The sequence below is a fragment of the Artemia franciscana genome, chromosome 2, assembly GCF_032884065.1.
Source record: "Artemia franciscana chromosome 2, ASM3288406v1, whole genome shotgun sequence".
Lineage (NCBI taxonomy): Eukaryota > Metazoa > Arthropoda > Branchiopoda > Anostraca > Artemiidae > Artemia > Artemia franciscana.
The window spans coordinates 53,992,263-54,006,502 of NC_088864.1; the positions used below are offsets into that span (position 1 = coordinate 53,992,263).

The 14,240-nt window shown below is 37.5% G+C and overlaps 1 protein-coding gene across 10 annotated transcripts in view; it reads left to right on the top strand.

Moving 5' to 3' along the window:
• LOC136043700 (NADP-dependent malic enzyme-like) overlaps positions 1-13,936 on the top strand; it is a 170,588-nt gene extending 156,652 nt beyond the window's left edge. For all 10 annotated transcript variants that reach the window (XM_065728601.1, XM_065728622.1, XM_065728592.1 and 7 more), the window contains exon 12: positions 11,821-13,936. In XM_065728601.1, coding sequence (XP_065584673.1) covers positions 11,821-11,942 — 122 coding nt within the window. In that variant the 3' untranslated portion in view covers positions 11,943-13,936. The remainder of the gene's footprint in view (positions 1-11,820) is intronic.
• The last annotated feature ends 304 nt before the right edge of the window (positions 13,937-14,240 follow it).

Here is a 14,240-nt window from a genome sequence, read left to right on the forward strand (position 1 = left end):
GTAATTCGGAAAAATTAGAAAAAGTGAGGTATTTGTAATTCACGAACGGGTGATCAGATCTTAATAAAATTTGATATATAGAAGAATTTTGTGCTTTAGAGATCTTATCTTAAATCCCGACCAGATCCAGTGACATTGGGGTAGTTGAATGTGGAAACCGGAATTCTTGGAAAACGTGAAAATTGAGGTATCTTTATCTTAGGAATGGGTGATCGGATCTTATTGAAACTTGATAAATAGAAGGATATTATGTCTCAGATGCTCCATTTTCAATCCGAATCGGATCCGGGGACATAGGCGGTTGGAGGGGGGAAACAGAAGTCTTGGAAAACGCTTAGAGTGGAGAGATCGGGATGAAGCTTGATGGGAAGAATAAGCACAAGTTATAGATGCGTGATTGACATAATTGGAACGGATCTCTTCTCTTTGGAGGAGCTGGGGAGTGATGATTTGGGAAAATAAAAAAAATTGAGGAATTTTTAACTTAAGAACGGGTGACCGGATTTTAATGAAATTTGATATTTAGAAGGAAATTATGTCTTAGAGCTCTTATTTCAAATCCCGACCAGATCTGTTGACATTGGGGGGAGATGTAGGGGGAAACCGGAAATCTTGGAAAACGCTTAGAGTTGAGAAATCGAGATGAAACAGGGCAGGATAAGCAAATGTCGTAGATACCGTGATCGACGTAACCGTACTGGATCCACTCTCTTTGGGGGGGGGGGTTAGGGGGTGGGGCTCAGTGCTTTGGCGAGTTTGGTGTTTGTGAACGTGCTAGGACGACGGAAATTGGTAGGCGTGTCCGGGAGCCGCACAAATTGACTTGATAAAGTCGTTTTCCCCGATTAGACCATCTGGGGGACTGAAAGGAGAGGAAAAGGTAGAAAAATGAGGTATTTAGAACTTACAGGTGGGTGATCAGATCTTAATGAACTTTGATATTTAGAAGGATCGCGTGACTCGAGCTCCTATTTTAAATCCCGACCGGCATTAAGCCTCCGATTTTCCTTTTAAATCAATCTATTGATTCTTAGAAATTTGCTAGAGCTCATACCATATGAGCTCTTGGCTCGTCCGGCCTCGCCACAAGTGCCATATGAGCTCTTAGCTCTTGTTCTTCCTGTTTTTATGGCACTTGGTATTAACCAAGTGGCATATAGCAATCGCAAATTTTGTTGGTCTGTCGGTCTCGGTTTTGCTACTTTAGGCACTTCCAGGTAAGCTAGGACGATGAAATTTGGCAGGCTTATCAGGGACCGGACCAGATTAAATTAGAAATAGTCGTTTTCCTGATTTGACCATCTGGGGGGAGTGGGGGGCCAGTTAATTCGGAAAAATAGAAAAAATGAAGTATTTTTAACTTACGAACGGTCGATCAGAAATTAATGAGATTTGATGTTTGGAAGGATATCGTGTCTCAGAGCTTTTATGTTAAATCCTGACCTAATCTATTGCCTTTGGGGTAGGGGGTTGGGAGGGGGAAACCTAAAATCTTGGAAAACACTTAGAGTGGAGGAAACGGGATGAAACTTGGTGGGAAAATAAGCACAAGTCCTAAATACATGATTGACATAACTGGAACGAATTCGCTCTGTCTTGGGTAGTTGGGGGGAGGGTTAATTCTAAAAAATTAGAAAAAATGACTTATTTTTAGCTTACGAACGGGTGATCGGATCTCAATGAAATTTGATATTTAGAAATATATAGTGTTTTAAAGCTCTTATAAATCCCGACCGGATCTGGTGACATTTGGGGGAATTGGGGGGGGTAACCGAAATTCACGGAAAACGCTTAGAGTGGAGGGATTGGGATGAAACTTGGTGGGAAAAATAAGCAGAAGTCTTAGATACGTGATTGACATAATTGGAACGGTTCCGCTCTATTTGGAGGAATTTGGGGGGGGTCTGAAAAATTATAAAAAATGACGTATTTTTAACTTACGAAGCAGTCATCGGATCTTCTTGAAACTTCATATTTAGAAGGACCTCATAACTAAGATCTCTAATTGTAAATCTCAGGCGGATCCGGCGTCATTGTCGGAAATCTTAGAAAATACTTAAAGCGGAGAGATCAGGATGAAACGGGATGGGAAGAATAAAAACAGGTCTAAGATACGTAACTGACTTAATCGGACCGGATCCGCTCTATTTGGTGGAGTTGTGGGGGGGAGGTAATTCGGGAACATGAGATATTTGTAACTTACGAACGGGTGATCAGACCTTAATGAAATTTGATATTTAGAAGGATCTTGTGCTTTAAAGCTCTTATTTTAAATCTCGACAAGATCCTGTGACATTGGAGGAGTTGGAGGGGGAAACCGGAATTCTTGGAAAACGTGAAAATCCTGGTTTTTTTTATCTTACGAATAGGTGATCGGATCTTAATGAAACTTGATATATAGAAGGATCTTATGTCACAGATGCTCCATTTTCGACTAGAATTGGATCCGGGGACATAGGGCATTGGAGGAGGGAAACAGAAATCTTGGAAAACGCTTAGAGTGGAGAGATCGGGATGAAACCTGATGGGAAGAATAAGCACAAGTTCTAGATACGTGATTGACATAATTGGAATGGATCCGTTCTCTTTGGAGGAGCTTGGGGATGTTTTTTTTTGAAAAATTGAAAAAATTGAGGTATTTTTTATCTTAAGAATATGTGACCAGATCTAAAGTGAAAGAGTGAAAAGAGAAAAAGTGAAAGTGAAAATGGAAAGCAAAGAAGAGACATTTTTTAAGAAAGCGTGAAATTTTCGGTTCGGGTTTATTAAACATTCGATCACTTTTTCGAATGTTTACTAACGACTGGTTAGGCACTAAATTGCCTAACTTGTGTTTTACGATAGGGTGATCTGGGTTAAATATACGATACGAATGTAGTGTTTCTTTTTACGTGATACGAATTTAGGTTTCTTTTTAGGGCACATAATTGTTGTTTTGCAACATTCCTTGCTTAAATCTCAAATCGTAGAATATCCCACTTAACTTTGCGTTTATAAAGACAGTATTAGCCATTGGCGTTTCAGAATTTTGAAAACCCAAGTAGGTTTCGAATTTGAGCTTGTCACTAAATGGAATAAATGGGACGGACTCTGGGGCGATGCTTAACACTCAACCATCCGTAATTTTTAAACCAGCATCAGGCCAGCTCCAAAAAACGAGCGGTGTCTGTGTAGAACAAGTTCGAGTTGTATTTGTTATCTCACTCGCAGTAATTGCCTTTACCAAAGTAAGCCTACCTATTGGCGGGAATTATTTTGAACTACAATAAAATCTGAAATTTTTATACTTTCCTTGTAAAGAACTTTCAAGGCTTCTCCTGCCTCAACATTATGTTTATTGACAATAAATAGGAAGGGTTTAATTAGGAAGGGCATTTTAATGTTGCTCCTTACTTTCATTTGAAAAAAAGTTGTTTATTATTTTATTCAATAGTGTATAAGAAACTGGTTCTGTTCTGAATCATTTAGTTAGATAATTGCATGAACACATGCAATGAAAAGGCTTCATATTTCCTACATTTGTTATCCAGATTTTTTTTCTTTTTGTCGATTTCGCTGTTGACCGATTTTGTTTCGGCCAAAAAAGAATAAAAAGAGGGGAAAAGTATTAAACAAATCCTACTTTTGTTAACGAAAATCTACAGTTTTTTATGTATTTTATGCGCCGTATTGGGGAAAACTAAGTGTATCCATTAGCTTATTCAAACACCTAAGTTTTGTATTCTCAGATTTTGTTTACTAACCATTTGAAGCTGAGAGTACTTACTTAGCGAAATTCTTCCCTTATTTGCTTTTGCAAGAGAAAGATTCTTCTGGATTTCAAGATTTCTTGAAAAGCTAATACTCGACAAAAATTAAAAGAGAGAGATTTGATATTTCTTTTGTAATTTGTGATGGAAAGAAATGTTTGAAGTCTGGTGTATATTTAACCACAATTCTAACTAATTAGGGGGGGGGATATATCAGTGGTAAGGGAAAAATCTTATGGGTGCTTATCTAATGAAATGTTTAAGTATTTAAGGAAATATTGAAGCCTTGTAAACGACACACCATTCCACTAAGATTTGGACGTCTTTGGGGGGGGAGAGGATTTTTCGTACCTGTGCTGGTCTCTGGCAGCTTGGTTGTGTTTTGTTGACTTTGAAAATCTTGGGGGGGAGGAGTGTTCGTAGCTGGGCTGGCCTCTGGCGCTTGGTTGTGCAATAAGTTGTGAAGCAGTGGTAGTATATGTTATATTTTCAAAAATATATTGCTATAATTTTGGAGATTTTAGGAAGGGGTTAAGGAGGCATTTGAAATTTCTAAAGAACATCTTTTTAAAGGAAATGCTTTGGTCAGTTTGCCTCTAGCTTAACTGGTATAAAAATTATAAATAGTTTATGGTTTTATTCTTACGATTGAGTCAAAGGATAATTTTGTGTATTTTAACTTTGCGTACATAGCATATGAATAAGTTCTAAAATATGAAAGTTTATTAAATATGCAGACTGTGTTATGCTAAAAAAAAAAGCTAAGATTATTTAGCTGTTGTAAATCAAATGAATTTTCTGCAATTAAAAAAGAGTAAATGCTTGCAAATAATGTATTTCGAAACGGTGAAGATTGGTTTAACCAATTGATACAGTAATACGAACCTACTTATTACAGACAGTGTTGCCAACTCGACTTGTTACTGAATCTACTCATCTAGACCATGGCACGAGCAGATTGGTTTTGAATTAATCCTCCATTGCTTAGCCGGCATCAAAAATCGCAAATTTCTTAGACCAGAAATGTATATTACGGCAAATAATGAAAGAAAGAACTGAACTTCAGAAAGAACTGGCTTTTTATACTGATTAAATAAATAAATAAAAATTTATAAGGTAAGGAGGAGTATTAAAACTTAAAACGAACAGAAATTATTGCATATATTATATGTGGGAGGCAGCCCCCTCCTCAATACCCCGCTCTTTGCGCTAAAGTTTGACTTTTGTTCCAATTATTTAAGAATGACTCCTGAAACACAAGAGCCGCTTAATTAGAATAGTAAGCTTTTTTAAAAATTCTAAAGAAACTGTAGCGCAAAGAACGAGGCATTGACGAGGGGTTGAACCCCCTCATAAACGTAATAATTTCGGTTCTGAAGTTTTAATTTTGCTCCTTACTCTTACTTGAACAAAATTGTTTTTTTAATTTAATTTCTGATTGTTTTTTAAATATTGCCAGGAATTCCAGCTCCCCATCCACAGAAAAATTCCCCTGCCCAAGAAAAATTCCTCAATGGAAAGATCTTCAGATGGAAAGATTCAACATATTAGAGAACCCTACTGAAGAGATTTCAAGCTCCTAAATACTAAAATGTGGAAATTCGTTTTTTTTTTGTCAGAAGAAAGATCACGGATGCATGTTTTTTTTTGTTTTTTTTTCTCCGGGGTGATTGTATCCAACAAATGATCTGAGAAGGTCAAGAGAGGGCTCATTTAATCGGAAATCAAAAGTTGTAGTGGACTTTTTGAGTAACCAAAAAGGTTTTTAAGTAACCTCTCTCCCGATCCCCCTTCCCCAAAGCCGTCTGATCAAAACTTTAAGATGCAACGTTTTCAGCATATGTCAAAGGTCCAATAAATATGCTTTTGGTTATAATATGACCCTCTATAGCCCATGGGGAATGGGCTGTTAGTTACGGAATGGTGTTGGTATAATGTTAATCTGTTTGAACCAGTGGTGCTAGAAGATCGACCGAGGGCTCACTCGAATGACAATGAAAAGCTATAGGGCCCTTTTTTTAGTCACCAAAAAGGCTGGAGGCCAGTTAGCCCTCTCCCTCTGGTCCCTTCTCCAAAGTCGTCGGATCAAGATTTTGAAAATAGCAATTTTCTTCAGAAGAGCTCTTTGGTCCAATAAATATGCCTTTGGGGGAAGGTAATTTTCTACGGAGGGGAGGTTGATTTTCCGGTATTATTTAAAAACGATCAGAAATTAAATTAAAAAAAAAACTAGTTTTTTCAACTGAAAGTAAGGGGCAATATTATAACTTAAAACGAACAGAAATTATTTCGTATGTTAGGGGGTTGCCCCCTCCTCAATACCTTGCTCTTGACGCTAAAGTTTGACTTTCTGTCCCAATTTCTTAAGAACGACTCTCAAAACACAAGGGCCGTTGAATCAGAACAAGAAGCTGTTTCAAAAGTACTAAAGCACTTCAGCACGAAGATCGAGGTACTGAAGAGGGGGCTATCCCTTAATATACGAAATAATAAATATACAAAGGTATGGCTAGCAACAGTAGTGATTTGGGCTATTATGTTTGAAAAGAAAACCAAGTGGTGAATCATATGTTATTTTTCTTTAATTTGTATCACATTTCTGACCTATAATTAACAAAGCCTAGGTCAAAATTAAATAAAAACCAAGTTTTTATGGCACTTGGTACTAACCAAGTGACATATAGCAATCGCAAATTCTGTCGGTCTGTCTGTCGGTCCCGGTTTTGCTACTTTAGGACTTCCAGGTAAGCTAGGACGATGAAATTTGGCAAGCGTATCAGGGACCGGACCAGATTAAATTAGAAATAGTCGTTTTCCCGATATGACCATCTGGGGGGGAGTGGGGGCCGGGTAATTCGGAAAAAATAGACAAATGCAAGTATTTTTAACTTATGAGCGGGTGATGGGATCTAAATGAAATTTGATGTTTGGAATGATATTGTGTCTCAGAGCTCTTATTTCAAATCCCGACCGGATCTGATGACATTGGGGGGAGTTGGAGGGGGGAAACCTAAAATCTTGGAAAACACTTAGATTGGAGGGATCGGGATGAAACTTAATGGGAAATATAAGCACAAGTCCCAGATGCATAATTGATATCATCGGAACGGATCCGCTCTCTTTGGGGTAGTTAGGGGGGGGGGGGGTAATTCTGAAAAATTAGAAAAAATGAGGTATTTTTAACTTACAAACGGGTTATCGGATCTCAATGAAATTTGATATTTAGAAGGATATCGTGTCTCAGAGCTCTTATTTTAAATCCCGACTGGATCTGGTGACATTGGGGGGAGTTGGGAGGGGGAAACCTAAAACTTGGAAAACGCTTAGAGTGGAGGGATCGGGATGAAACTTGGTGGGAAAAATAAGCACAAGTCCTAGCTATATGATTGACATAACCGGAACAGATCCGCTCTCTGTCGGGTAGTTGGGGGAGGGGTTAATTCTGAAAAATTAGAAAAAATGAGGTATTTTTAACTTACGAAAAGGTGATCGGATCTCAACGAAATTTGATATTTATAAGGATATCGTGTCTCAAAGCTCTTATTTTAAATCCTGACCGGATCTGGTGACATTGGGGAAAGTTTAGGGTGGGGGAACCTAAAATCATGGAAAATGCTTAGATTGGAGGGATCAGGATTAAACCTGGTGGGAAAAATAAGCAGAAGTATTACACACGTGATTTACATAATTAGAACGGATTCGCTTTATTTGGGGGGGGGGTGGGGTTAATTCTGAAAAATAAGAAAAAATACGTATTTTTAACTTACGATGGAGTGATCGGATCTTCATGAAACTTCATATTTAGAATGACCTCGTAATTCAGATCTCTTATTTTAAATCTCAGCCGGATCAAGCATAATTGGGGGGAGGGGGCAGTTGGGGGGACCGGAAATCTTAGAAAATACTTAAAGCGGTGAGATCAGGATGAAACTGGATGGGAAGAATAGAAACATGTCTAAGATACGTGACTGACATAACCGGACCGGATCTGCTCTCTTTGGTGGAATTGGGGGGGGGGGGTAATTTTGAAAATTGAGGTATTTGTAACTTATGAAAGGGTGACCAGATCTTAATGAAATTTGATATTTAGAAGGATCTTGTGCTTTAAAGTCCTAATTTTAAATTCCGACCAGATCCTGTGACATTGGGGGGAGTTGGAGGGGGAAACCGGAATTTTTGGAAAACGTGAAAATTGGGGTATTTTTATCTTACGAATAGATGATCGGATCTTAATGAAATTTGATTTTTAGAAGGAATTCATGTCTCAGAGCTCTTATTTCAAATCCCGACCAGATCTTTTGACATTGGGGGGAGTTGGAGGGAGAAATCTTGGAAAAACACTTGGAGTGGAGGAATCAGGTCGGAGCTTGGTGGATAGAATAAACAAATGTCCTTGATACGTGATTGACAGAATCGTACTGGATTCGCTCTCTTTGGAGGAGTTGGGGGGAGGGATTCAGTGATTTGGCGAGTTTGGTGGTTCTGGACGTGCTAGGACGATGAAAATTGGTAGATGTGTCAGGGAGCTGCACAATTTGACTTGATAAAGTCGTTTTCCCAGATTCGACTATACGGGGGGCTAAAGGGAGAGGAAAAATTAGAAAAAATTAGGTATTTATAGCTTACGAGTGGGTGATCGGATCTTAATGAATTTTGATATTTAGAAGGACATCGTGACTCAGAGCTCTTATTTTATATCCTGACCGGCCTTAAGCCTCTTATTTTCCTTTTTAAATCAATCTATTGGTTCATAGAATTTTTTTAGAGCTCATACCATATGATCTCTTGGCTCTTAGCTCTTCTCGCCTCGTCACAAGTGCCATATGAGCTCTTAGCTCTTGTTTAACTGAAAGTAAGGAGCGACATTAAAACAGAACGAACAGAAATTATTCCGTATATGTTTTTATTACTTTAAAAAATTGAGTTGTGACAAAGAGTCTAGCTTTGGTGTAAAGAGCAAGGTATTGAGGAGGGGGCAACTCCTTCATATACGAAATGATTTGTGTTTATTTTAAGTTTTAATATTGCCCTTTGCTTTTAGTTGAAAAACTTTTTTTGTTTAATTGCAGTAAAGTAAGACAGTATTGTTTGTATCTTTCAAGTGTTGGTAGAAATATTAAAGTTTTGTTTTTTCAAAGCTGCTATATTACTTAAAGATCCTCATTTTTATTATCATTTAATCGTTATAATCATTTTATTGAGAAATATTAGGTGGTAAAATATCTGGGGGGGGGGGGGGGTAGTAAGGCCACTGAGGCCATGGAAGTACAGGCGATATTTTGTTTTCCAAGAGCAATTGTAGTATTGAGGAATGATTTCTTTTGAATAATTTTTAGCAAAACAATTTTCTTGTTAAAAAAAACGAACAAAAGTATTTATTGGTGAAAATTCTATCCATGTTAGCCTTACTGTTTGTCAATTTAAGAGCTTTAGCACATAGTTAGACCACTTCATATCCTTACTTTATGAAAATGAAACTATGTCAGCGCTTACCTGTACAATTTCAAGCAACATTCTAAGATACACTAGTTTTTCTTTTTTATGGCACTTTTTTATTAACCAAGTGACGTATAGCGATCGCAACTTCTGTCGCAAGTCTGTTGGTCTGTCTGTCTGTCGGTCTGTCACGGTTGTGCTACTTTAGGTACTTCCAGGTAAGCTAGGGCGATGAAATTTGGCAGGCGTATCAGGGACCGGATCAGATTAAATTAGAAATAGTCTTTTTCCCGATTTGACCATCTGGGGGGATTGGGGGCCGGTTAATTCGGAAAAATAGAAAAATGAAGTATTTTTAACTTACAAACGGGTGATGGGATCTTAATGAAATTAGATGTTTGGAAGGGTATCGTGTTTCAGAGCTCTTATTTTAAACCGTGACCAGATCCAGTGACATTGGGGGGTGGGAGTTGGAGGGGGGAAGCTAAAATTTTCGAAAACGCTTGGAGTGGAGGGATCAGGATGAAGCTTGGTGGGAAATATAATCAGAAGTCTTAGATACGTTATTGACATCAACCGGAACGAATCTGCTCTTTTCGGGGGGTTGGGGGGGGGGTTAATTCTGAAAAATTAGAAAAAATGATGTGTTGTTAACTTACGAAAGAGTCATTGGATTTTAATGAAATTTAAATTTTGGATAGAAACCGTGTCTCAGAGTTCTTATTTTAAATCCCGACTGGATCCGGTGATATTGGGGGGAATTGAGGGGGGAACCTAAAATCTTGGAAAGCGCTTAGAGTGGAGGGATTGGGATGAAAATTGGTGGGGAAAATAAGCAGAAGTCCTAGATACGTGATTAACGTAACCGTAACGGATCCACTCTCTTTAGGGGAGTTGGGGGGGGGGGGTAATTCTGAAAAATTAGAAAAATGAGGTATTTTTAACTTACGAAGGAGTGATTGAATCTTAATTAAATTTGGTATTTGGAAGTATATCATGTCTTAGAACTTTTAATTAAATCCTGACCGGATCCGGTGAAGGGGAAGTTGGAGGGAGGGCCGAATCTAAAATCTTGGAAAATGCTTAGAGTGGAGGGATGGGGGTGAAACTTGGTGGGAAGAATAAGCACAAATCCTAGATACGGGATTGACATAACCGAAATGGATCTACTCTCTTTTGGGGAGTTGGGGGGGGGTGATTCTAAAAAATGAGAAAAATTGAGTTATTTTTAACTTACGAAAGAGTGATCGTATCTTAATGAAATTTCATATTTAGAAGGACCTCGAAACTCAGATCTCTTATTTTAAATCCTGATCGGATCCAGTGTCATTAGGGGGTGGGACGGAAAGCTTGGAAAACGCTTTAAGCGGAGAGATCAGGATGAAACGTTGTGGAAAGAATAAGCACAAGTCCAAGGTAGGTGACTGACATAACTGGACCGGATCCGCTCTCTTTGGTGGAGTTGGGGCGGGGGGTAATTTGGAAAAATTAGGAAAAAGGAGGTATTTGTAACTCATGAACGGGTGATCAGATCCTGATGAAATTTGATATATAAAAGGATCTTGTGCTTTAGAACTCTCATTTTAAAACCCGACCAGATCCGTTACATTGAAGGAAGTTGGAGGGGGAAACCGGAATTCTTGGAAAACGTGAAAATCGAGGTATCTTACGAATGGCTGATCGGATCTTAATGAAAGTTGATATATAGAAGAATCTTATGTCTCAGATGCTCCATTTTGAATTCAAATCGGATCTGGGGACATGCAGGGTTGGAGGGGGAAACAGAAATCTTGGAAACCGGAAATCTTGGAAAACGCTTAGAGTGGAGAGATCGGGATGAAACTTGATGGGAAAAATAAGAACAAGTTATAGATACGAGATTGACATAATTGGTACGAATCCGTTGGGGAGCTGGGGGTTGTTAATTTGGAAAAAATAGAAAATTGAGGTATGTTCAACTTAAGAACGGGTGACCGGATCTTAATGAAATTTGATATATAGAAGGAACTCATGTCTCAGAGCCCTTATTTCAAATCCCGACCAGATCTGTTGACATTGGTTGGATTTGGAGGAGGAAAACGCTTATAAATGTTGTAGATACGTGATTGACGTAACCGGGCTGGATCCGCTCTCTTTGGGGGAATTAGGTGGTGGGGTTCAGCGCTTTGGCGAGTTTGGTGCTTCTGGACTTGCTAGGACGATGAAAATTAGTAGGTGTGTCAGGAAGCTGTACAAATTGACTTGATAAAGTCGATCTCCTCGATTCGACCATCTGGGGGGTTGAAGGGAGAGGAAAAATTAGAAAAAGTGACGCATTTTTAACTTATGAGTGGGTGATCGGATCTTAATGAATTTTGATATTTAGAAGGATCTCGTGACTCACAGCTCTTATTTTAAATCCCGACAGGCATTAAGCCTCTGATTTTCCTTTTAAAGTAATCTATTGATTCTTAGAATTTTGCTAGAGCTCATACCATATGAGCTCTTGGCTCTTCCGACCTCGTCACTAGTGCCAATTAGCCCTTGGCTCTTGTTTAATATAAAGCTGTATTTTTTTTTACCGTCGTCCAAAACCTCTTATTTATAGTTACAGAATTAAGATGCAAATAGAATATTTACAAATTCTTCTTTTCAGGAAAAGCCTCAACTTATCCCGAACCTAGTAACAAAAGAAAATTTATTGAAGATCAAACTTACGATTACAACTATGACGGTTTTTCTGCCTTGCCAGAGACATACGAATGGCCCAAGAACTAAAATACCCCAATAATCAAGAATGACGCAATCTGACTCGTTATAGTTTATTAGCTGGTCTTATATGATTTGTAAATTCATTATTCTGATAATTAAATGCAGCACGTCTATGGTAATTCGAAAAGCCGTATGTAACACTTTTCATTAAAGTGATATTTATATAAAAAAAAAGACTTTATTAAACGCTTTCCTATATCTTGTGTGCGTCTCAAGGTGATTAGAAGTGGTTATTGCTTCTTAACTCTGCTATATGTTCTTTTATCAAATTCAGTATAAGTTTGATTTTTGTGCTTTTTCATAAACATTGTTTCTGCTTACAGGCATGTACTCAGGATTTTCTTTGGGACGGCACAATAACAAAAAAAAATTATTTTATTTGACAGTTTGAATATGAAGTGCGAAGAAATTCGGAAAAAACTAGGATTTTGGGGATGAGGGTGGGCTCCAATGCTCATATACCTAGATATGTATTCGTTTATCTTGAACGTTGTATAAAAAAAAATCTCACTGTATAAACAACTGTTCATTAATGACAGTTGAAAGACTCAAAACTCGTTTTCAGTTTTCATGCTCTACTACAAAATTCTTCGAAGTTAGTACCAAAATCCATCAAGAGATTTTGCCTCATCCCTCCCCCCCCTTCCAAATTATTGTCGGATTTTTTTATTTGCAGTCTTCTATATGTGAGTTTCTATTACAGAAAGTAAAAAGTATAGAACACTACTGCCCCATCCCAACAACAAGGGGCTAAGGGGTATAGCCTGAGTTTCGAGGACAAAAGAACACATTTTCGAAAGGTGTAAGTTGATCAGACTTGCCGTTTCTTAGATAGCTCTACTAAGCCATTTTGATTGCTCAACCATTTTTTTCCAGTAGGTTCTTTTACTTTTGGTTTCCGTAGTCTACAAATTTTCGAAAACATCATAGAAATGGGTTTTTCGCCCTCCATCCCTATTGTACAAACAACTGTTCAATCGGAAACCCCCAAAGTATGCTTTTCAACTTTCATACTTTTATATTAAATTCACATTTTGTAACATGCGCTTTTCAAATTCCCGTAGGCTAGTGTCAATAGAGTTTTAATCTTATTCAGGGATTTTCATCTTCACTTTAGAGCATTAATCGGACTTAGTGTCATTTACGTTAATAAATGGGAAATAGGAAAAAATAATCATTATTGGAACAATAAAAGGGTCAGCATATTTTAGTAACAGGTTCCACGGTTTCTACCAATTCTGTTCAGAATTGCTATCTAAAATTACAACCAGGAGCACTTATTCGAAATTACTTGAGGTTCTAGATTATCAGAATATTAGCATAAGAACAATCCTACGAGAAAATGAAACCAGTCCTAAGTCCTTTTTTGTGATTGAATAAAGATGTATTTCTCTGTATTTTGTTTTTAGAAGGTTAATTTGACTATCTGGTGAACAAATTTCGGTAACTTTTTTTCGCCTTATAATCCTAGGCACATTTTATGTTTAAATGGTAAATGTAACTACTCTTCTGATGAACAAATTTTGGTAGTTTTTTGTCTTTTGTTCCTAGGCGCTGAACAATCAATTCGTGTTTTATTTCTGTGACTCTAAACCCTTATGTTGTCTCTATACTCATCCAAAATCTAAAAGACTTAATTGAAGTACTTGATTTTTAGACAGTTAACATTTAAAAAAATTTCTTAGCTCCTCTCCCCTCTCAATAAAGTATCCAGTTCTGCTTCCACCTAATATTACATTATTTTCTATCCCTTAAAATTTAAATATCCTAAGTGAAGTCTTCTGAACTTGAGTTTCCAAACTTATTTCCTTTCATGATTTTGTTCTTGTGGTGGTTAATGCGTCTATAGAGTTTGCTATTTACTTTAGGAATAAATATATTGATTTCCTCCTACAATTTTAATGGTTGATTAAAAGTTTCTTCGCGAGTTTCTATTATATAATAGTTTTGATGTTTCTTTGTACGTTTCAGAGTTTCAAGGAATAAAAGATTTTTCTTGATTCCTTTTCTTGCGTTTATTGTTTTGCTGTTGCAGGTGTAAATTTGAATAGAATAATTATGTAGATTTAGACTTAGTCAGTAAATTGAATGTCAGTTTAATAGGGTTAAGGCTAATTTAAATTACTGGCGATTTCATACAGCATACAAGGTAATGTATCCAGAGCTTCCAAATGAAGGAGGTTGAAGGCAGAGGGGTCAGTTGCGACCTTTTAAATTTTTTTGCCCCTCCCTAAATTTAGAAAAAAAAATTTCAGTATTTTCATCGAAAAAATAGCTCTTCCTCCTAGATCTTTTGTATCTTCT